Source organism: Manduca sexta, chromosome 27, assembly GCF_014839805.1.
Source record: "Manduca sexta isolate Smith_Timp_Sample1 chromosome 27, JHU_Msex_v1.0, whole genome shotgun sequence".
Lineage (NCBI taxonomy): Eukaryota > Metazoa > Arthropoda > Insecta > Lepidoptera > Sphingidae > Manduca > Manduca sexta.
The window spans coordinates 20,009,810-20,034,605 of NC_051141.1; the positions used below are offsets into that span (position 1 = coordinate 20,009,810).

At 35.7% G+C, this 24,796-nt stretch overlaps 1 protein-coding gene across 2 annotated transcripts in view; it reads left to right on the forward strand.

Annotated features, from left to right (window-relative positions):
* The window catches only part of LOC115441433 (dipeptidase 1), a 221,398-nt gene that overhangs the window by 107,533 nt on the left and 89,069 nt on the right, over positions 1-24,796 (forward strand). For both annotated transcript variants that reach the window (XM_030166216.2, XM_030166218.2), the window contains 2 exons: positions 19,693-19,834; positions 20,391-20,547. In XM_030166216.2, the coding sequence (XP_030022076.1) occupies positions 19,693-19,834; positions 20,391-20,547 (299 nt within the window). The remainder of the gene's footprint in view (positions 1-19,692; positions 19,835-20,390; positions 20,548-24,796) is intronic.

A 24,796-nucleotide genomic window follows, 5' to 3' on the forward strand; every position in this document is an offset into this window, starting at 1 on the left:
TAAGTTGTGGAGTGAGCTGTTGTGGTCGTTTTTGTGATCACAATTGACTAGTTTAAAGCGTTCATAAAGATGTATATAAAACAAACATCACGCCTTTATATCGAATAGGGTAGGTAGAGGTGTAACCAGAGCACCCACTTTTTGTCATGTGTGTTTCGTCCCATGTTGTAATGTGCGAGCACAACATAAGTTGGGCACAAATTCCAAAATCCAGGCTGACACTAACTTGAAAATCCAATATCAGTTTTTCCAAACCGGGATTCGAACCCAATATTTTATCAGTATTACACAATCTTTTATTATTTTTATTGACGTGTGTAACTACGCTGTTATTTGTCTATTGGATGAATAGGCTGGCTCAATTCGAATAATGCCACTGTTCACAAAAATATGGTAGTGAGAGATTAATTATTCATTCAGTATTAATCAACAAGTGATAAAAGAATTTACAACGAAATTACAGCAAATAAAAAGATGAAAGGAAGCAAAAAACGCGATTCGTATTTCATGTGATATAACTTTTATTCTGAATTTAATTTTCTATGTCCGCTGGTGTTTATTTGTTATACGTTCTTGTTATCTACTGATGCGCAAAACACGAACTTCTCGCTTTTCACTTTGTAAAATTCCTTGCATTTTTATCCTTTAAGCTCCGAGATATTGTTCCTTTTTATAACTTTACAAAATAGGTAAATAAATCTATCTGTTTTATTATTATAACTACCACGCACCTCACAAATAGAAATAGTTTACACGAAACTAATAAGAAAGAAAAGAATTATAATGATTATCCGCAAAGTGACATTCAAGTCACTAATCAGTTTAACATGTTTCGCACGCTGTGCTACTGATATGCAATGTATACAGAAGGTAGCTTATGTAAGCTTAAAACAAAATATTTCGTTAGAAGGCTTTACTGTACACGCGGCCCGGAAAATCTTACAGTTTAATGGTATCCGGACATACGAAGTTCAGCTTCGGGGCGGATTAGCATAAACCTGTTCGTGCGCGGCTCTAACTTCCAAACAGAAAGGATGAGACAGGATACTTAAGACGCGAACTGATTTCTTGACTTTGTTTTTTATACATCATATGTTTTCAAACTGGGTGAAGTTCTGTTTATGTTTGTTAAAAAAAAGTAGTGTAAAATCAAAAAACATCCTTCTGTTGAAGCAATATTAAAAGTAGCCTAAGTTCTTTCTTTGAGTTACAACTTACTATTTGCTACATTTTATCAAAATCGGTTCAGTGATTCCCGCAATAAACAGTCAAAGGATATTTTTGCCTACATATTAACGTAGAAATTATATCGCCTTCAAGAAAACGAATTACCTTATTTAATTCTAAGATGTCATACAATTTGTACTATTTTATCCACTCCGCTCTTACAATTTCCACCTCACAGACTTCCATCGTTTATCTTTATGCTATCACGGTAAGTTGCACATCTATTTTGATCTTAATATTTCACGGTGAAAGCATCTTAATGTAATTAACTACGAGCTGGTGTTAAATACCAGAATGTAAATAATTTTTATCCCCCACTGACTGCATTTAAATGGGAAATAGCTTGCGATATTTTCAGGCTACTATTAGAGATAAGAATAGAGACAACTATTAGAATTATTTGAAGTAATTTTAGAGTATTATTAGACTCAAATGAAATCATTTTGTTAATGTTCGCACCAATATTCATACTTTAGGGCTAGATCATATTGCAATGAAAAGTTTGGTGTGATGTTTAACACACAACACGGATTTATTGCCGAGGGGGTATGCAGAAGCGCAACCAGGGTACCCACTTTGCGCCAAGGGAGCTACGTCCTATGATATGATAGGGTGCGGGCCTATCGCAATAACGGGCACAAATTTTAGACTCTGGGCTGATACTAAGCAGAAAAACCCAAATATCACTTTGTCTGACCCGGGATTTGAACCCAAGACCTCAAAGCGCTGCCGTAGCGCATGCAGTACTACGCCACCAAACCAGTGATTCATATGTTGAACATAGTAGGTTTACTATACGGCACCATCTTCATTTTGCGAATATTTTCTGCGCGTGAATTTTTATAATGAGTCCAAACAGTAACCCTTGCATAATCTTCACGATTTTTGTGGCATTGTGGATGTTTATCAACGACCATTTACATCACTTGAGCTGCTTAATAGCTTGTCCCTTCTTTTAAAAATAAGTAGTTTTTATACCACCAAATTGACATACATACATATACATATTATAAGACAAAGACCCCTTTTCTGTCTGCCTGTATGTTATCGGTTTTCTCAAAATCTACTAAATGGTTTTTTATGAAATTTGGTATGGAGATAGTATAAGACCCTGGAAAGGTTATAGGCTTTTTATCCCGGGAAAATGTATATCGGGACTTTTATCCCGGAAAACTCCTTCATGCCGAAGCCGCGAGCAATAGCTAGTTAGCAATAAATTTAAATCGTGTGTCTACCTTTTTAACTCTATAATGAAGCGAAATGTCTCGATCTATCATGTAAAATCGTTAGTTAGTACGACTTCGCTACTTCCTTCTACTCCTCCATTCAAATTATAGTCGATGTCATCTTACAAATGTACGCCTCACGCTTAGAAGGCTAATAGGCTTTAATTATTTATCAGCAAGAATTTCGCGAATGGAGTTCGCTAGTTAATTTCAATTTCTACAAGCTCTCGAACACTTCGTTATCAATAATGTGTTAAACGCTCTTTTTACAGTAAACATTATATTAGCAAAATAATTACAGAATACAATTTTAGACATTCTTTTGACAACGTCCAACCAGAGAGAATAATCATAGAATATAGAATAGTCGCCGCGTGACATAGCTTCTCTTCTGCCAGCCTGCCCGCGCAGCCGAATACTTCCGGAAACGCCCGATCTCATCGGCTAGGATAGCGGCGCGTAACATCGGCCATCCTGCAAAGTGAATACCGTAAGGTATTCACAAAAATAAATTTGAGAAAGTAGAACTGAATTGGGTACCTATATTTTAAACAAATAGGACCCAGCAACACAAATCAGAATGCTCATGGCTGCACACAGAATATGATCAGAATGCTCATGACTACAGACAATATGATCACAGACAATGAATGACAGAATATGTTCATAGTCACAGACAGAATATGATCAGAATGCTCATGGCTACAGACAGAATATGATCAGAATGCTCATGATTACAGACAAAATACGTTCAAAAGGCTCACGGCCTCAGACAGATCAGATTAAATAAAATAAACAGTTACGCACGTCCGCATTGTCGGCCTGAAGTGTTGCGCCATAGATTTGGCGTCACATGACTCCAGTCATTCCTGTCTCCAATGATTTAGTTTCTAAGAAAACACCCTTTTCCAGTGAGCCAAGCAGCAGGCATAACGAAGTTTTGTTATGAATGTCGTGAATCGTAGTAATGTACAGACATCAATTCCATATGCATTCCCAACATATTTACTTCAACAGACGTAGACGTTGCCATGGTAACTAAAATCTGAGAATCTGGTAATTTTAATTTTGGCATTCAATGATTCATCACAGATTTATTCCGATAGTTCTCTTCACATTCGAATTCAATGTAACTTCAAATTATCATTTGTATAATCCCACTTCTGAATGTTAAACGCTCTTTTTACAGTAAACATTATATTAGCAAAATAATTACAGAATACAATTTTAGACATTCTTTTGACAACGTCCAACCAGAGAGAATAATCATAGAATATAGAATAGTCGCCGCGTGACATAGCTTCTCTTCTGCCAGCCTGCCCGCGCAGCCGAATACTTCCGGAAACGCCCGATCTCATCGGCTAGGATAGCGGCGCGTAACAAATGTAAGGAGAGGAAGGGAATTACATGCCTAATGCATGTTTAACTCGTCGCTCCCGCCTCCTCTTTTCACTCAAAATAATCAATTGTAATTTATAATGGAATACTCACATATGGTTTATTAGTTCTTGATACTAACTTAGATGTTTATATTATGAATATCTACACACACACACACACAACATCACGCATTTATCCCCGAAGGGGAATGCAGAGGCGCCACCAGGGCACCCACTTCTCGCCAAGTGTGTTCCGTCCCATGATATGATAGGGGGCGAGCCTATCGCCATATCGGGCACAAATTCCAGACTCCGCGTTGATACTGAGCAGAAAAACCCAAATATCACTTTGCCCGACCCGGGATTCGAAGCCAGAACCTCAGAACACTATCGTACCGCGCATGTAGTACAACTACGCCACCAAGGCAGTCAAATCAAATCTATTTGTAACGCTTAAAAACAGTCTAGCCCAACAGCGTCGTCTAATTCTGAAGCGATGAATTGCATTCTATTTGAAGGTCATTGTAGCAATTAAACCAGTATAATTACTAGTCATTATGTGAAATGAAATGAAATGATTTATTTGAATCTGTAAAATGTTATACATTATTTAGATTCCGTCAATATTAACTCTACCACCAGTTCGGAAAGCAGTTTTCACCAGAGAAGAACGGGCAAGAAACTCTGGTGTTGCTCTTTTCAATCAGTTTAGGGTAAAGACTACAGTACATGATAAAGTAAAATGAAAAAAAAACAAAAAAGTTTAGAGCAGTTCATTTATAGGCTCGTGAAATAAGGAATAAATTAATTTAAATTTTTATATGACTGCACAACCCTCTCAGGAATCATGAAATTTCTCTACATTATTTGACTACATTAATATGTGAGAAGGTTCAAAATGCAACGCATGACTTGCGATTTAAAATTCGGATGTTGTCACTATTGTTCATTGGCGGTCTCGTCACTTGCCTTCAAGCGAATACTGGTAATATAAAAAGAATATAGAGGCTTATATCGGCATCTGGCTTAAGCCCCGGTTCCAAAAGGCCCGAAGACTAAGGGACCGTATCACATAAACATCACGTTTTCCGATTGTTTCGTGGCACTGAGTCAATATTGCAAATTGAATGGCTCGCGACGATCCTTAATGGCGTCGGATTCGATTAATCCTTTGATGAGTTTGGAAGAACTACGTTTAGGTGTTCAGCGGAGTGTCTGTTAATTAAATTAATAATATTTGTATTAAGGTTGAATTCAAAAACGTCCATAACCAAGCCGTAAATATCTAATTACTTTATGTGGTTTCAGTTTTAAAAGAAATCTCTTACCTTTGTAATGAATATAGGTATATTGTCGTGTTTAGCAGAGTCATACTACAGACATATCCACAGCACAAATAGACCGTCAGTGGAGCACGGACTATTTTAGATAAATAGACGATCACAACTTAGATGACCTACTTACCCGTGTGCCGGCCTAATAACATATAAATAGTAAGCTTTATTACAGTTGACATAAAGACGACAATGACTTGATTTAATTATTCATTGTTCTAATTGAACATAATTTCTTCATCGCGTAAATAATTCCTATAATAAAGACACATGTAGAGATACATAAAAAACCGGTTTAGCGCAAATCGATGGAACACATCGAACTTTAAGATCTTATTTTTGTTAGTCTATACATAATGTATTCTGTGAAGATATTACATCATTACTAAACCGATTTAAGTGATATAACACTTCAAATATTAAACAGACAGTAACGCAGTCCAGTCTGTGTTCACTGGTGCTACATGCTGTTGGTAGGATATATTTTGTATCCGCCCAGATAGAGACCACTATACACAAGATGTTAAAACCTGCCATTCTGCCACGTAAATTTGTGTGACGTTCCGGGATCAGCCTGTGTATACCCGGTTCTAAAAGGCCGGCATTTGTGTCGACTGCCGAGGGGTAATCATTTCTCGTCAGTTGACATTCTACTGGACCCCACTCCACTTACCATCAGGTGCTGGAATCACTTTTCCGTGTAGGTACAAATAACATACATCATTCCCAATATGTATCTTAAAGGTCAAGATGGCCATCTATAGTTATATAATAGTACTTTTCTATCAACAATGAGAAGTTACGCCTATTTCTTAGAGATATTAGGGCAATAGATAAGTAATTTATTCGGGCCGTACTGTACAACGTGGTTAACGCAGGCTTGCACACCGACTTACTAAACATGTTTAGCGCTAAACATGTTAGGTTGTTATGTTTTTTTCGTGATATGTTCATGGTATTCTTACACCACAAACACGCTATAATAGCTGTTAGTTGCTGATGAGGTGCGTACCCCACAGACTACGCGATGCTGTTCAAGGTTTCTATGGAAATATCACCAAAGTATACCTTTAAATCAATCAGACCTGTGGAAGGAAATGAGCCGATGATATTTCAACGCCCGAACTGGTTTTAATAAATTACAGCTAAGAATCACCTTTGATTTTTTTATTGCTTTGTATGACCAGACGGGCTTGCCGTTCTCCTGGTGGTAAGCGATACGACCGCTCATAAACAGTAGAAACACCATCCAACACCTAGAATTACAAAGTATCGTTTGGTATTCCACTGCACTCGCCATCCCGAGACATGAGATGTCGAGTTACACTGGCTACAATATCCTTCAAACCGGAACACAACAGTGACTGCACATTGCTGCTTGGTGGCAGAAATATAAATATCTGTGGTACCTACCCACGCGGACTCTCTTCTATGAGAGGCCTACAACCAGTAGACATCAGCTTCAAATTAACGCATCAAAATCGACTGATTTGTTTGGGAGCTACGATGCCACAAACAGACACACAAACACACAGATACACACGTAAATTTATATCAACCCCTATTTGCGCCGGGGGTTAAAAGACAAAAATAAAATTATTAGATAAACCACAGATTACGTGTTGCACTGATAACTCTAAAAATGTGCATCAATGAACCGTAACACGTACTTTTGATTATCAGAAGCTCGCGTTCAAGCCGCCCGCGAAATACCACGAATTTTATTCGGCTCAAAACGCACAGTAATTATTCGAACTGCTGAAGTGAAAACATTAACAATGGATTTACGAAACCTTACAGAAAACTCACAGCGTTATTGTTAGGCAAACAGTGTTTTTAATTATTTCTGATTGATAACAATATTCATTAGTTATATCTATTATATTGTTACCCTCTTTCAGAATTTCCGAGTAAATGCCAGTCGCCGTATAAATGTATAAGCCGACCAAATACAAAAGTCACTCTAATCTATGCTCCAAAAAATGTGTGCTATGTACATACATTGGCTGTTGTATACGATAACTGTCAAATAATAATTACTTCAAACTTGTGAAACAGGCTACGTTTATTTCTAAATTCATATTTAATTGAAGCAACTCTAAACCCGTTAATTAAAACAGCAATTTAGGTGTCCGTTTCGTAATTATTGTATTATGTTCAATTATTCTGAGCTCGTGGCTGAGATCTTGTGTTATTTTACGACTAAAGCCGTCTGCGTACGCCTTAAGATTGTAGGTACTAAGAAAGCCCACATCTACCTTGAATATGTCATAGTCTATATACAACATTAGTTTTAATCACCAAATATAAAGAATACTGTTATCTGCCGTCATTACTGACGATATATTTGACAAGAAACAATAATACAATGTGTTAAAATGATTTCTATAAAAGGTAATATATTTATTCATAGTGTATGGATTCATAATTCTGGTTTTCAAGCGTCCATTAGTTATTTCATACAACTAGATAGTTTGAACTTTGTGTTAATGCCGTTCATTAAATAATCGTGTATTACGCATGTTTAGTATATAGGTATATTGTTGCGCGTCAATCTACATATATATACCATACTGTTATATGGTCTACATAGTATTGCAATTCACTACGGGTTGGGTTCATAATTTTATGCAAAATTCATGGAAATTTTAACTCATAATATCTTTGTCATTTATATCTTTAAAAATCTAACTACCCATTAATAATGTCTTACCTCGCCTACATACCCCATTGTTGTTGCTATTTGTAATTTTAACTTTTTATTAAATCGACATACATATCATATAGTATTCCGTGATGGTCCCCAGAACAATATGAGTTATATATAAAAGGGTATTCACGAATTATCCATGATTCACGAATCAAATAAGCATCTAGGCCACATAAATAAGTATACCTTAATCTCAATTCACTTATCCCTTAAATATAACATTTTAAAAATATAACGAATTTAAGGTTTAGGTAAGGAAAATTATGTTAAAATTAAAACAAAAGATAACTTGTCCCTGCATTTGGCAGAACCGCAGGGAATGCCAGCGATATTGTATACATAAAAGAAAATAGCTCGCGTACACGCTAATTTAGACTTCAGCGCGTTCGAATTGGGTATTTTATCAAATAACTCAAAACGGAGTTTAAATTGAACATTTACTATGTGTATAGTGGTTCGTACATTGTATTATTCCATTTTATTTTAGTGATCCTTATTTATGTGTGATGGAGTTTTCCGGAATAAAAGTCCCGCTAAAAAAAGATCCGACTTAATTATATTTATGGTTCACTATTTTGGTCATTGTGGCTTCCACATAAAAGGTAAATATATGCTGTCGCAGACTTCTATTTAGAACTATTTAAGACAAATAATCCTACGGTACATCATTTTTCTCTAACTCCAACGGTTTAGGCAGCATCCACCGAGATAGCAATTTTCTTCCGACTTACTTAATATGTATCATTATATTATAACCAAATTACACAAAATCATTATAATTTGTAGCCTATGTTTTATTCTGATGTATAACCAATATTACTATAACGATCCGTCCAAATCCATTCAGTAATTGTTTCGTTAATGACGAACAAATATTCTAACTTTCGCATTTAGTGATATTAGTATGATTACAAATTTGCTAGCTTAGCCTCTTGTTAGACGTCGAACATTTCGCTTCGACTTGATATACAGTTTGTACCATAAGTAGTACTCGAGAAGTTTTTCTCTCGCAATATAAATACGAACAAAATCTATCAAACATAAAACAGTGTTTTAAGCATATTTTATAGAGACTAAAAGAAATAAACTAAAAAAATACCCGTTAAATTTAATTCTCCGCAAAATAAGGTAAAATGACGCTCAGCTGTCGTGACTCGAGTGAATTATCCGCGAAATTGAACCGAGAATTGAACAGTGTTAGAGAATGAGATGGTGAGCATCTCCTGTCTCCCTTCTTCTGTCACTAAACCGCGTGGTGGCCAGTATGGATGCATTATATCACTTATTACGAATATGAATGTGGATGGTAGGAATTTATAAGTGGCAATTCACATAGTAGACGATTACTTTCGATATAAGTATGTCCAGTGGTAAGCGGCGATAGCCTAGTGGGTTGTGGAACGGACTGCCGAGACGAATGTCCGCAGGTTCTAATCCCAACGGCACACTCCTCTGAGTTTTCTAAAAAAATATGTGTCTATTCTTTGTGAATTATCGCTTGGTTTAACGGTGAAGGAAAATCTCGTGAGAAAACCTGCATACCTGAGAAATTTCGAGGGTGTATGAAGTCTACCAATCCGCACCAGGCCAGCGTGGTGGACTAAGGCCTAATCCCTCTCAGTAGTAGAGCAGGCCCGTGCCCAACAGTGGGACAGTATATAATACAGGGCTGATATTATTATTATTAGTAAGTAGTAGTTGAGTAATCAATTTTGCTGGTGGTAGGTTATTTTATATCCGCCCGGATAGCGACCACCGTACACAAGGTGTTGAAACCCGCCATCGTGACCCACGTAAGTGTGTCGCGTTTCGAGATCAGCCTGTATATATCCGGTTTCAACAGGCCGGCATAATTGTGTCTGCTGAGGGGTAATTAACTCTCGTCAGTCAATATTCTGTTGCACCCCATTCCACTTTCCATCAGATGTCGTGGGGTCACTTTGCCGTACAAATATAAAAAAAAATACTCATTCTTGCTCTTGGCTCGGCTTATGGGAATGTCCTTTATAAACGTAAAAGTATTCTCTTATTATATACTAGCTTTTGCCCGCCTAGTATATAATAAAAGAACACTTTTATGAAGAAAGTGTGTAAATATCCTTTCCCTTTACAAAAGTCTCTAAAGCACAGAAGGACGCCAGCGTGATCTCTTTAAAAAAAATATTTTTCTTTTCCTTTGGAAACAGATTACCGAGGTAAAAAGTAGCCTATGTGTTAATCCAGTACATACCCGAGAGCCTATTTTCATTCAAATACGTTTATTCCGTACAAACGTCTAAACGTCCAAACATTTTCACGAACTATCGCATTTATGATATAAGAGATTATCAATTAAATTCGGTAGAGATATAATTCGATCAGTAAATAACTCGTAAAATCTTTGCCCGTAATTCCTCTCCTCCCACTTCTTCCTTTTGATTTTCACTTTAACTATTCAGAAGGAGTGTAGGAACTACTTAATCTAAAACGGAAGCGGAGGTATTTATTACGTTACCGCCGACTGTAGTCGATAAAGTTTTATGCAGCGATCTAGATCAATTTCTGAGACATTTTTCATTTTAAGTTTATTGGTAATCTGCGTTGTGCACTTAGCTCTATAAGTTTATTTAAGAAAACTATTCTTGCAGTGCCAATAGAGTTAATTAAATGATTTTATTAAAAACTTTTCTAATAAAATATCAATGTCTATAAGAATAATATGGAAAGCAAATTCTAATACCAGACTTCTTTTATATTTATTAGATTGGAATTCCCCAAATCACACATACGAAGAATCACTTATGATTATTTTTATATGTTATTGACGTATAATCTTAGTTAATATTATAGAGACGAAGGCTGTGAAAATGTTTGTCAGAAGTAAACTCAGAAACAGCTTAACGAATTTGGATGAATTTTGGTACAAGAGTAAACTGTATCCTGGATTAAAACATAGGCTACTTTTTAACCCAGTAAGTTGTTCCCGTGGGCAATAACTGATTCATTAAAAAAGCGGCGATAGCCTAGTTGGGTGTGGAACGGACTGCTGACACGAATGTCCGCTGGATCAAATAGCAAGGGCACACACCTTTGACATTTTTAAAATTATGTGTATATTCTTTGTGCATTATCGCTTGCTTTAACGCTGAAGGCAAACATTGTGAAGAAACCTGCATACCTGAGAAGATCTCTATACGAATTTTGAGGGTGTGTGAAGTCGACCAATCCGCGCCACTACCGTGGTGGAGTAAGACCTAATCCCTCTCAGTAGTAGAGAAGGTCCGTGCCCAACAGTGGAACGGTATATATTATAAAGCTGATATTATTATATTATTAAATTGACGCTGCTGGCATCGTACAGTGTTTACGGACTTTTGTAGCTAGAAAACTTTTTTACAAGGACCAATTTGGAGCAATTTCAGTAGTTTGTCAATGCCAGACAAAAATAACTATCACTATCAAAATTGATTGTAGTTCCGAACCTAGAGCAAATCATCAAATATTTTTCCCGCAAAGGATATCGTATCCGTCTGTTCAATAATTCAATAGACATTATTAATTGCTTTTCGAATGGATTATGAGTTTGGATGGCTTCCCTGTGACATTGATTCCCCGTGATTTGAAACAAGGAATTACTTTCATGTTATTTGTAAACAACTGGCTGGGTAGGTGGCTCGCTTGGTCAACGCCGGGTCGTAAGGCACGGTGACCCCAACATAACCGCTCAGTCACCCCACACGAAGACTGGTCGGTAGTCATAAGGCACTTTCTCCTAGAAAACAAAAAAAAAAAAAGGTGGCTCGCTTGGTGGCAAAAATAAATAACGCTACTTGTAAACAATAGCTCCAACATTGAACACACATCACGCATTTATCCCCGAAGAGGTAGGCAGAGGCGCAACTAGGGCACCCACATTTCGCCAAGTATGTTCCGTCCCATGATGTGATAGTGGGCAAGCCTGTAGCCATATCGGGCACAAATTCCAAACTCCGGACTGATATTGAGCAGAAAAACCCAAATATCACTTTTCTGGGGAATCGAACCCAGGACCTCTGAGCGCTGCCGTATTGCGCATGTAGTGTAATTACACCGCCGAGGCAGTCATATCGGGGGTAGCAAAATATTGCAATACATCAACATTGTATTGCAAAATTTTATTAATTATTGCGGTCGTGATCTTGAAGGTCTCTAAATGTAAAGCAGAAATATTACCTAGGCCTTAATGAGAAGCTACATTATTCCTGAGTGTTGTAGATTTCTTTTTATCCCAGGAATGGTCTTTTACACATGCGAAACCGAGAGTAAAACCTTGTTCGTTATGTGAAACGTATAAACATTGCTTACAGTAAAATTCCCCGTGGAATCCAAAATTTCACGGAATACAATCCGTCATCTATATTTACAAGCCTATTAAAAATGTATATCGTGTTACCATGCGTGTTAATAACGTGGTTCTTTGTTCAAAATACTCTAAATATACAATTAAATAAAAATAACGCGTGTTTTCATTACTCTACCATATATACTCCGCAAAAATTCAGAAGCAGCAAACAAAATAACGTGTATTTTTAATTACTTTGCCCTATCGACGAAGCGGTGCGCAGAGACTGATTATAAATTATGTTTTGCCGATTTGACTTCCATGAATAAGGATTAACTCTATTCCTATGCCAATTCTAATCCCGGTATCGATGGTGTAGTTGTACTGCATCCGCGGTACGGTAACGCTCTGAGGTCCTGTTCGAATCCCGGGTCGGGCAAAGTGATATTGGGTTTTTCTGCTCAGTATCAGCGCGGGGTATGGAATTTGTGCTCGATATGGCGATAGGCTCGTCCCCTATGACACCATGGGACGGAACACACTTGGCGAAAAGTGAGTGCCCTGGTTGCGCCTCTCCATACCCCTTTGGGGTTGAATGCGTGATTTTGTGTATGTGTGTGTGTGTGTGTCTGTGTATGTATGTATCGATGCGTCTATCCTATCGATATCGATGCTTACTTTTAAAATTAAAAGGCCATCGTGTCGTATAGAGGAGTTTCCGACACAGGTGTGGTTGGACTTAAGTCTCGAGACTTAAACACTTAAGCTTAAAATGCTTGCAGACAGGTTTTTATTTCAAAATGGTTCCCCGAGGTAAGTGCTTTCATTACAGCATCCACTTTTAAACTGCAAGCAACTGTGCTTAGGTTTTTCTAGTTGTACATGGGATATTCAGGAGTACAGCCAAGATATTGCTTTGTTTGCTGGAGGTAGGATTTTTTATCCGGTCGGATAGCGACCACCATACACAAAGCATTATAACACATCGTAGTGGTCCACGTGTATTTCGTCCCGGGATCAGCCTGTGCATATCTGGTTCAAACACGCCGGCAAATTTGTGACGACTGGCGAGAGGTAATCATCTCTCGTCAGTCGACATTTTATTCCACTCGAAAAGAGGTCACTTTACCATGCTCTTATAAAAAAAATACCGCAAACCTATGACTGTCTTTAATTTTTTGTTACATTGCGGTTACATCATGTGTTTATGCCCGCCTTATATATCACATCTTATGCGACGACCAAAAACATGTGTCATGTGCAATGAAACAAAAAAAAGCGGATTTCGCTCTTATTAACACTGATATGAACCTCTTCTTGGTTTTGAGGACCTTGTCATACTTCCTTTAGAAGCGTTATTAAAACGTAGTCCAAAGTTATCTTGCGAACGTCCGATCTTATGTAAAGATTTCCAGCTTTCTCTCAACTCATTGAAAAACCGTTCCAATGTCGTATGCACTTTATACAATCACAAACTACATGTTGCTAAATGACTGACAAATAGTACCAACGACCACATTGTCTCGTTTCTAAATAAAAACTGATAACTAAACTAGTTTCCTGGCACCGCTAATTTTCAGTTGCCCTCGTCGACCATTCGAAACAATAGTCCCAAATTTCAATACACCCAGTATTGGAACAAAAGTAGAAATCGGGGTTGCATTGTTGTTTGTTCATTGTGCCGTTCGGTTTGTGTTTACAATTGATTTCACGCCTATGTTTTCAGATGGGCGGGCAGAGGCGCAACTGGTGTAGTTTACATATTCGCCTTATGGCCAGATAAGATTCTAGTAGATCGTTGGAACAATAGTAACCTTTTTCTCATTAGAAATGTTACATTTTATTGCATGTTCTAAGAAGTAATATTTATAAAAGTCACTTTTTAGATCAAAGAGCATGCTTTAACACACGAGACTACTATAATTATTAGCGAAAATAAAAAGCAGTAATTACATCTCCAAATCTATTTTCTTGTCTTTATTTAATATACAAGCTTAGAGGCTTTTAATCTACAAGATTATGCCAGCTTCGTGGTATCCTAAAACTAATTTAACAAAAAAGGAAACATTTGTATTCTCTTTAGCTTGCTTACAAATTTGTAGATTTTAGCATCTTCACTATAAGGTTTAGAAAAGATTGTTTGGAGCACACCAAATTCTAAAATATTAACTTTTAATTCCTCTAGTTATGTTTCCCGTTCTGTTTTGTATCGAACACATTCCACTAACATAAGGTACATATCTACGAATTCACATAGATCACAATTAGGGATACTAATTTTCTTCATTAAGAAGCCAAACTTGTTCAATTGTATATGTCCAGATCTGATTCTATGAACAATGATAGTTAACCAAGGAATATGAAGTTTCGCATTGCATTATCTCTTTATTTATTTAACTTTTGCCTCTCTAAATCTGTATTAATCTACTTATAACATTAGAATACACATAACATGATATTGAATAACATTTATTTATTAAAATATTTTGCTCCACTGAGGTGTAACATTGTTGGTTGGGCCCCAAAATTAAATTTCAGACTCCCTCTCACACTGAGTCTGGCGTATATAGCCACGTCACTTGTCAAAACACAAATTTCACAATCTCCAATAACCACAATAGCTTTCAAACAATTAAACAGGAACAATAGTGTTCGCTGGCGAAAAACAAATAAACCTGTACTCCTGAGGTATACACGACTTTTACATAATTAATGGTCATTCATTCTGAACAAAGCCAAACGATTGACTCAATAAAGTTAATAATAGCGGACGTGGACCTTAATTTATGAGAACAAAGGCATAATTTGCGACATATTATAATAACTACTTTTAAACCCTCTTTCTTGTCACGAAGCTCCATTATTCCACGAGCCCGGATTACTAGCCCAGGCTTCGACAATGTTATCATTCTGTCTCACTCGCTCTACTGGAGCTAGTATACCCATCCCTTTCACATCTGCGTGTGACGTGAAGGACGGCCAAAATAATAACGACCTGTGGATTCTCGTTTGATGTCCTTGGGACCAAATTTTAAGGGCGAAGTTGTCATACGTTGTATATCGATTGCTCGGGATAGGGGTCCTGCGGAGTGAATTATAACAAATATACTCAATGGTCATACAATTCTGACCTCCAATATGATTTGATTTTTATCCTTTACTATGATGCTCAAAAATAATGTTACCCTACAAGTGGCACCGACTGCATATTCAATGACGTTTAACATTGTAACACGAATAGTAAAACAGATAACGTCCCTCGTATTTTAGTAATTTCTTAGCAACTCATATATCATTACTTCTATCATAATTTTTCGGTCTTTATAAGTTTTAGAGGCGGTTCTATTTATTGATAATATTAAAATATATGTGCTCAACTTGTTGAAAGGCTATTAGAGAAAATATTTCTGTGGCATATATTGGGTTCCAAATCGGATATTTAATAAAATAAATTCGAGAAGAAAATCTGATTAAAATTTTTCAGATCAAATAAATGTCCGTATCTACTCATGTCACTGCGAAGTTCAAACCCACAGTCTATCGTTTCTCATCCCCTCCTCTCACACCAAAATCACTGTTTGTTTAAACCGTCCATTTCCATCACAAAAATGGAACACAATTTATCATTTTTATAAGCAAATTCAAAACTCAGTGAGGCCTCATAACAAACGTTTTCATATTGAATTTCCATTTGGCAATGCCGTTTTAGGTACATCGGGACCCGAGCGTCCCTCAAAGCCAGGACAAATCCCGGGCAACGAAGACCGACGGCACAAAACAATTCATCACATTACCTAACGATGAAACAACTACTTTTACAAAACAAAACACGGGATTGGTTGGCACGTCCGTTGGTTATTTTCAGTTCGTTTTATTACTAACTTCTGAAGGTAAATTCCGAAGTTGCCTTTGTTCGGTATTGGACGAACTTCGTGCAGTCTTTTACAGTTAACAGTTTACGACTAACCGGGAAAACAAAGCGGCTAAAAGCGTGTATTTCTACAGAAATAAAAACCTTAAACGTTTTGTAATGTTTTTGGAATTCTTAGATGTGTTTTCTTTACTCGTAAAGATGATTTATTATAACAGCCTATAGCTAAAGTTTTTAGACTGATTTTCCAATTATTTAGGTTTTTTTATAAGAAGTGTTCAATAATTTCAACTATGACTTTCGCAGTACCTACTTGTCCCTTAACTTTTTTTGCATTTGTTCATTTGTGATTCTTATACAAAATAAAAATGAAGGTTTTATCCAATTCTGTGAGGTAAAGATATATATATATATATATATGATACAGAGACTAACCTTCCAACTTATATTGCAAAACTATATAGCTTACTCTTCCGGTTTCTGTCCGCCTGATAGATGTCTCACATTAAACTTCACATGGTGACCCAAACCCGAGCCAACAAATTGTTAAAAACCCAATGATTTTTTACAAAGTAAGACCATTGTGAAAAACGCACATAAATTACTGTTGAAAAGCCTCTTTAAATAAACTTACAAGATAAAAATAGTTTACCTCAAACGAAAATAAAATCAAAGCAAAACCGATCTAGCAAAATTTACCTAGAATGTTTGTGGGTGTAATATCGTAAAACATATACGAAACCAGCTTTATATGAACAGAATGACCAAAATAGACAATAGCGAACAATAGATAAAAATATGTTGCTCCTCGCAAGGTGACGAACCTATTGTAGAACCCATCCTCTTTATTTTTAACGATGAGAATAGAATACAATAGAATTATTTATGGGTAGTTATAATCCTATTACGCACTCGTAATACAATTAGATCATTATTCAGTAGAACAAAAATGCTTAAAATAACTTTCGAACTAATAATTGCTATATTAAGATTCATTTTGTTTCAAGCTCACTGGTTTGGCTTCATTTAGGGTATGAATTCGATTTGATTCAATTTAGCCTCATTACGAATAACATCGGATTCAGTTTCGCTAAAGACTCATAACCTACATTTTGTCATTAACTAATTATTTTACTGTAAAATGGGGTAAATGAGAAATCATGGGCTGGAATTGAACTTAAAATAATATAGCGCGGCCAAATTAACCTCATTTTTGCTAAAAATAATTATAAATACAAATATGTATTTTAATAAACTACATTTTTGAGAAAATGCAACTTAACGAGCTATATTCCTGATTTGAGTGATCAACAGCACCAGTATACTTTACTTATCAATTACTATTATTAAAGATAATGTGTCGGAAAACCTAATTAAAATAAATGGGTAGCTATTGTTTCCCACAAGACATCCAAAAAACGTAACAAAATTCCTCATTACCTTAAAGGTAACACAATACCCCATTGTTGCCTCTAGGCGTTCGCTATAACAACCACTTGCTGATTGTTGGATAAAAACCTTACAAGCGTATCCTTTGAGAGGCGACACAAACTAAGTGCAGATAAATAAAGGCCATTCACGTTCCGCTGCGGTGAAAGGGGTATTTCAAGCGACAATTTAAACCGAAAGCGATACCACGCCACGATGTAAATGAAGCATCGTTGACGGCATTAATATCGGAAATATTGGATTTCCCCTCTTAATATCCTTAGTTCTGAAGTTATAATTTTGTAGCCGACTTCCACGGTGAAGTTTCGAATCGGATTTCTAATGTTGTCGTACGATTGTGCGAGCCAAGTTTGTCGTTTATCACAGTTTTTACTTTTCAAATAAACAACTAACCGACCTCAATGTGTCAATACGCTCGGAGTTTTTGATGTGTCCCGTAAATATAATATATATATTTGAAATGAAATTTGTCGTAGTTCCTCATTAATGTTAATTTCTTGATATAATTCTGAAATAAAAGCGGTGTTTTATAAACTAAAAAATCAATTTAAATTTAATTTTACCATAATTCTTCCTCGTTAATTAATGTATTTAGGTCGATAACACATTAATTAGTTTATAAGACTTTGTTAATAAAGCCTATTAGAAATGACGTCCTACATTGGTGCCCCAACTCAATTAATTTTACAGTTCATTGTTTCAAAGAAAATATCATGGGAAATTATATGGCTCCTGTTACCAAGTCGACTTTAAATTGATAGAAAAGGAGAAAAGCGTCAAATGAATCGTTAACAACACGGGCTGTTTTGTTTTAATCAACATTCCTTGGGTATTTTCTTAGGGCTTTTCCAATTAACTGGGCCCTCGTGGCCTTGGTATTTACGGGTTGGATTCGAACAAGTTTGCTTCAAGTTCCTATCAACTTTCGACTTTCGTTTAGACCGCTTTTAAAAGTCATTTGGAGTTTACGATCCATTGTACTTCACGAGAATTTTGTTTATAAATTTTCGCTTGGCGTGGCAACTAAAAATGTATTAAGGTTGCGCGTTAATTTTATGGGGTAATGCATTAAGAGTTTAATAATTCAATGAAACCAAACGTGAATATTTTTATAATACTCTTATATTTATGTGTATTTTATATATACATAATTTCTTCAAAATAAAAAAGGATCCTGTGTGGGCTCAGCTAATGAAAATGAAGTATGAGTTAATATTTATTTCTCATCTCGCTATGAAAGGGACTTTTCAACAAAACTTATAAAATAGTGCTAGAACATACTGTTAAATCCGTCGTTTGCAAGCATCAGTAAGTATTATTGACAAAAGTTTGTGTTCAAAGTGTTTAATGACGAAATAAGTACGCCTTTAGGTATGAACTATACACGTAGTTTAAATGTAATGTATCATCAACCAAAAAAGCGGCGATAGTTGGTTGTGGAACGGACTGCCGAGACGAATGTCCGCAGGTTCAAAACCCAAGGGCACACACCTCTGACTTTTCTAAAAAATTATGTGTGTATTCTTTGTGAATTATCGCTAGCTTTAACGGTGAAGGAAAACATCGTGAGGAAACCTGCACACATGAGAAAGTTCTCTATAGGAATTTTGAGGGTGTGTGAAGTCGACCAATCCGCACTAGGCCAGCTTGGTGGACTAAGGCCTAATCCCTCTACTGAAAGGTAGGGGCCTCCTCTACTACTGAGTAGAGGGGGCCCGTGCCCAATAGTGGGACAGTATATAATACAGGGCTGATATTATTATCATCAACCTAAAATGAATTACGAATTTTATTATTAGTCTTTGTAGTATCGTTTTATAGAACACTTATCAAAATTATAATGTAACAAAATATCTAATTTTGTTTATAAATAAACTAGCATGTATCATTTTGTTAATTGTATGTGCGTTTTTAGTTTATTTGTAACATTAAAACCCACACACATCGATTATTTAAAACACTAACTGGTGAAAACTATGCTGAAAATATTTTAAAACTTGTATAAAATTATTACACTCAAATCCAAGACATAGAAGATATAGAAGAAATACATATTTTCAATATAAATTGTACCTTATAATACAAATTATAGAGTTCTAATAATAAGGTTATGTTTATCTATCTTTAGCTCTTATAGCATAAAATTATTGTTACTAAATATTATTTCTCATTTCTATATATTATTTTACCTTGCAGTGAGAATGGTGAACCGGTGTGAGAGACGTCTGGTGGCCTGCGCACTGCTGGCCGTGACTGCGGTGGTGGCGGCCGCGTCCTACGATCGTGAGAGACTTGAGATTGCCAAGCAGATCCTGGAAGAGGTGCCGTTAACTGACGGGTAGGTACTTTAGTTCTTACAGTTATATATTATAAATAAATAAATAAGCCTTGATTTCTACTACTTACACACATTTCATAGGACATAATATAATTTACAAAACTTATGACACCTTCACGTAGTAGTCGCCCTCGGCGTAGGCCTCCCCCATCGACTTCCACAGCTTCCTATCTCTTGATTTCGCCATCCAGTCCGGTCCTGCTAACTTCAAGAAAATATCTTACCTCTCGTATTATTTCGTGGTATCCATTCCGTTATAATTTATAATGATTACTTTACTTATAATCCATATTAAGTTAATATAAAACCGGTTATACGTGGATATTATGAAAATAAACTAACAAATTGTAAAGTGAAATATTTTAATTACCAAACAAAATTTGAATTCAATGTTATCATGTTACGTTTTGCGAATTTATTTTTAAACTCCCATCAGGTCATTCGCTCCAATTATAAACAATTATCGTCTAGAATAATATAAGCATGCTAATAAATACATAAATACAAGAAAATTATAAGTCTAATTTATTGTATAAAATATTTTTTTTATCGCCAGGCACAATGACCTTCCGTGGAACATCAGGAAATTTCTGAGGAATCAGATCAATGAATTCGAGCTGGATACCGATTTAACTTTGGTAGAGCCTTGGTCTATCTCCAAGTATTCGCATACCGATCTACCTAGGCTGAGAGAAGGCATGGTTGGAGCTCAGGTCAGTGCTATTAATAATATTATTTCAATATTGATTTCCTTTGTTTAAGTAAAACCTAAACATGGAAAACTTTGGTAAAAATTTGAGATCCTTAGTGGATAATTAATTAATTAGGGCTATTATACAACTCAAATCAATATTTCCAAATAGAAACAATACCAAAGCTAAATAAATCACAACTATAATCCACAGAGCAATTAGAGAGCAATCGCGCAAATAATTACCTTACAACACAAATAATTATTGGCAATACGCGTACTAGTGTAATCAAAATAATATGCTTAATTTAATTTGCGACAGTAAAATCAATACTCATATGAACGCGGTTTTGAGTGTCACAGTTATTGTAACTACACGGCAAGAGAGCTCGCCAAAATCAACGTCGACTAACGAGATGTGTGGAACTCATAAAGACTCGTTCGAAAATGTACACGGTTTTTTAGGGTAAGGAACAAAATGCATTAATTAAAATGTGAATTCTCTTCATTCTTTAGGATTTCGTCAATATTTTTTAATAATATGATTTGATCAACCAATAATGTATTGTAGCACTCCTGTATCTAATCTAATAAACTTATCTGAGGCTGTAGTTTGTATTTCTTTATCCAATCTTGGGATTAGTTTAAATGGTAACGAATTGAGATCAATGTAACTTCACACTTAATTCGCAAGCTTTTCTGACAATAACATTTACTTTTATTGCTCAATTACCACATCCTGGGGTACTCGGTTAAGCTTGGGGTACTTTGTTAAATAGCATTAAATTTTGAACAATCGCTTTACTAACCGGCCACGTCAATTCTCCGGCACCCTTTAATCTATGACACGCAGTGGGTTTAGTTCATTTCGCGAAAAGGGGATTACATCTAATGCTTTCCCTGATAGGGGATAAGCGCTATTTGTATACACAAACCGAGCTGGTACCCGAAATTAAACAGTAACTCAACATTTTTTGGTATTATTTTTTAAAATTGTTTTGATTACCCGAGGCGATGGAATGGAAGGGGTAACTCAGTTAGTGATACTCGGTCTCGGTAGTGATCGAGTATTTTTCTCTATAACTGAATAAGCGCCTGCTTACACCTGCTCTAGATTAGCAACGCCATCCACAATTTAAAATTACGAGATACTGAACTGCGCTTGTTACTTTAAGTCACAATATTATATTTTCTTATGAAATGAAATGAAATAATTTATTTGCATCTGTAAAATGTTATACATTATTTAGATTCCGTCAATATTAACTCTACCACCAGTTCGGAAAGCAGTTCTCACCAGAGAAGAACGGGCAAGAAACTCTGGTGTTGCTCTTTTCAATCAGTTTAGGGTAAAGACTACAGTACATGATAAAGTGAGAAGAAAAAAAAAAGTTTAGAGCAGTTCATTTATGTTTGCGAATGTTGGACATAAAACCTACATAAAAATATCAGAGTATCTTCAACCTCATTTCGGTTACTGTACTGGCTGTAATACCTTACAAAGTATAAATAATTACTAACACTAACTTCGTATCGGCCTAAAATAGATGTGTTGGTACTTCAGTCTGACCCTTGCATAGCCCCAGTCTACAATTTTAAGAATGGTGGTAGTTTTATACATAATTTTTATGACCACATTTTTGTCGTTCCATAATGAATAAATACACGGGTGAGTAAAAATATTATACTGACATAAAAAACTAAATTATCTCCCAAACCTCGGGCTCACCAACGCTTGTAAACCCTTTAAAAACTCCCCCGACATGAATGTACCGCTGCGAATTATTCTCTTGTTGGCAGCAAAAATATTTATGGCGGACATAAATTCAAATTAACCCCCTCAGTCCGCGAGGGGGGAGAATCGTGCGAAAACACCGATTCAGGGATGAAACTGAGTATTTGCTGTTCACTTAATCCGGATCTGTATAGGTTGTTTGGTATTTTTGCCCCCAATTGCGTTGTGGGATGTGCTGTTTGTCCGTCCGCGCTCGGTTTGGGGTAAATGGTAAACATCATTCTGATCGTAGTATTAATTGAAAGAACGCGGAAAGTTTACTGATTCAACTTTTATTTTATAATCGAACATTTTTATGAAAAAGGTTGGCATTCAATTTAATTTTAAATCAGTAAAACATTAATTTGAAATATTTGTAATGCAACCTCTGAGGTTTACTACCTCTAGGCGCTACTATATACTAAAATAATTTATAAGATTTATATGAAAGACTGCTCTTTAAATACTTACTATAATGCGGATTTATTATACACGGTTTCCTATTTGGGATCCACATTAGATTCAATGCAAATTTTGGCTCTGAGCTCTGAGTGTGTAGATTCCATTTTGAGGATGAATAAAAGTAACTTTAAAGACTAACCCATAACTTCTAATTTGGGTATGTAGAAATGAAATTATGGATAGACATCTTACCTTTGCATTTAAAACTCAGATAGACCTGTCTCCACCTTGTTACGTAGTTAAATCATAGTTCTTACGTAACTGGTTGTGAGCATCACATTTCAAATTACAGCAGCGCATAGCCTTTACAATATTTCAACATTATCACCGTTGGTTGAACATTTTCATAATAAAACCATCTCATTATATTCCAACAATTTATCAAGACTTTCTTTTATTTGCGCTTCTTCAACGTAGATATATTGCCGTAACAGTAAGGTGGCTATGCTGAAACTCGAAATGAATTAGCGATATTCGATAGGAGAGAGTTAAGTTAGAATATCCATTATAACTTCTAAACTGATATTATAAAGTGGTATGGTTCGTTTGTAGGAGATAATTTAGAATAACTCAATAGATTTTAAGTATTTTTTCACTAATATTTGTAAAGCTTTATAATAACATAGCGGCGGCTACCTTTTTTTAAGTATTAATTACTGCCACTTTTTGGCAGATACAAAATCACAACGTTTTACCCAATAATAAGTACAGTTATAATAAAATGTCCATTAGTAAGTAACATAATTCTATGGTTGGCATAATTTTACCGCTTGCCCTAATTGCTTCACATTCCTTAAAGACCCAATATTAAGTCGGAAGAAATACGTGTGTCTGAAAATTGTTCTTAAAACTTAAGTACTAAGTAGAAGCTCTAAAGTATAAGTTGGATGAAACTTTTTTAATGTAAAATGGTGCCTCAAAACTATTATGCGTCTTGTTACTAAAAAAAGAATTATAGATGATAAAATTGCGAAGATATTTGTATTACTGTAAAAATAAACATAGAAATCTGAATGGGTTTGGATGCAATTAGGCACACAAATAACTTAAGCCACAAATTAATATACAACTTCTCACGGACATGCACAGATTTTTATTGAAGAAAAATCTCTCTTGGGCGCGAGCAACAATTTGCATATAAAATTATTGTAGTAACTATTTGATTTAAACGTTTTCGATTTTCGTTAGTTCTATGTTCGACACAACCGCATAGGCTCTGTGCTCCTTATTTACTACAGATTTATTACTCTACTGGCGGATTCTTTTTAATCATCGTGTGAATGGGGCTCTCAGGTAGCACGCAACGGTCTGAACGATATTTGCTATAAGTAATTTATTGAAAAAATGCGTGCTTCGATGAACAGTCGGATGTTCAAATATTTAGTTTAGTGCATTTGTTACATTATAGCTATTGTTTTTTATATTTCTTGGAAACGTCTGCCTTACTATTGATTCGAGGCTAGGTTTTGTTTAGGCTTGAGACTCCTACGCTGAGCTACTGCGCGTTGGCAGACTTCACATTTATTAGAAATACTTATCGCGAATTCTTAAATACAATCTATATGTATATAAAAATGCATTTCCATTTCCCTTGGTTGTCGCATCACGCGTGAACGGATGGAACAATTTCGCTAATTCTTTTATGTTGTGTTAATTACTATCAGGATAAAGTTATTATGAAAGTAAAAAATTAGGAAGTTCAGCGGAACATTACAAAATTTAAGAAAACTTGACGACAATATTAATTTTACACAACTGTCAGTTATTTGAAATAACTTCAGCGATTGACAGAATGCGCGCTGCAAATATCGTTTAAACATTATTATTTTTTTAATTAAATTATACCAATTCGAATTCAATATTACGTCCGTCGAGCCAGCTAGTATTGTATAGATTTATTGTTGAACCATGATATAATTAACATAAAACACACATATCTTAAAAAACTTAGCGTAAATTGAGTAACAGGTTGTGCCAGAATCTGCGGACAACGTCTCGGCAGTGCGTGCCATTTCGAACTAGGCTATACGGTATC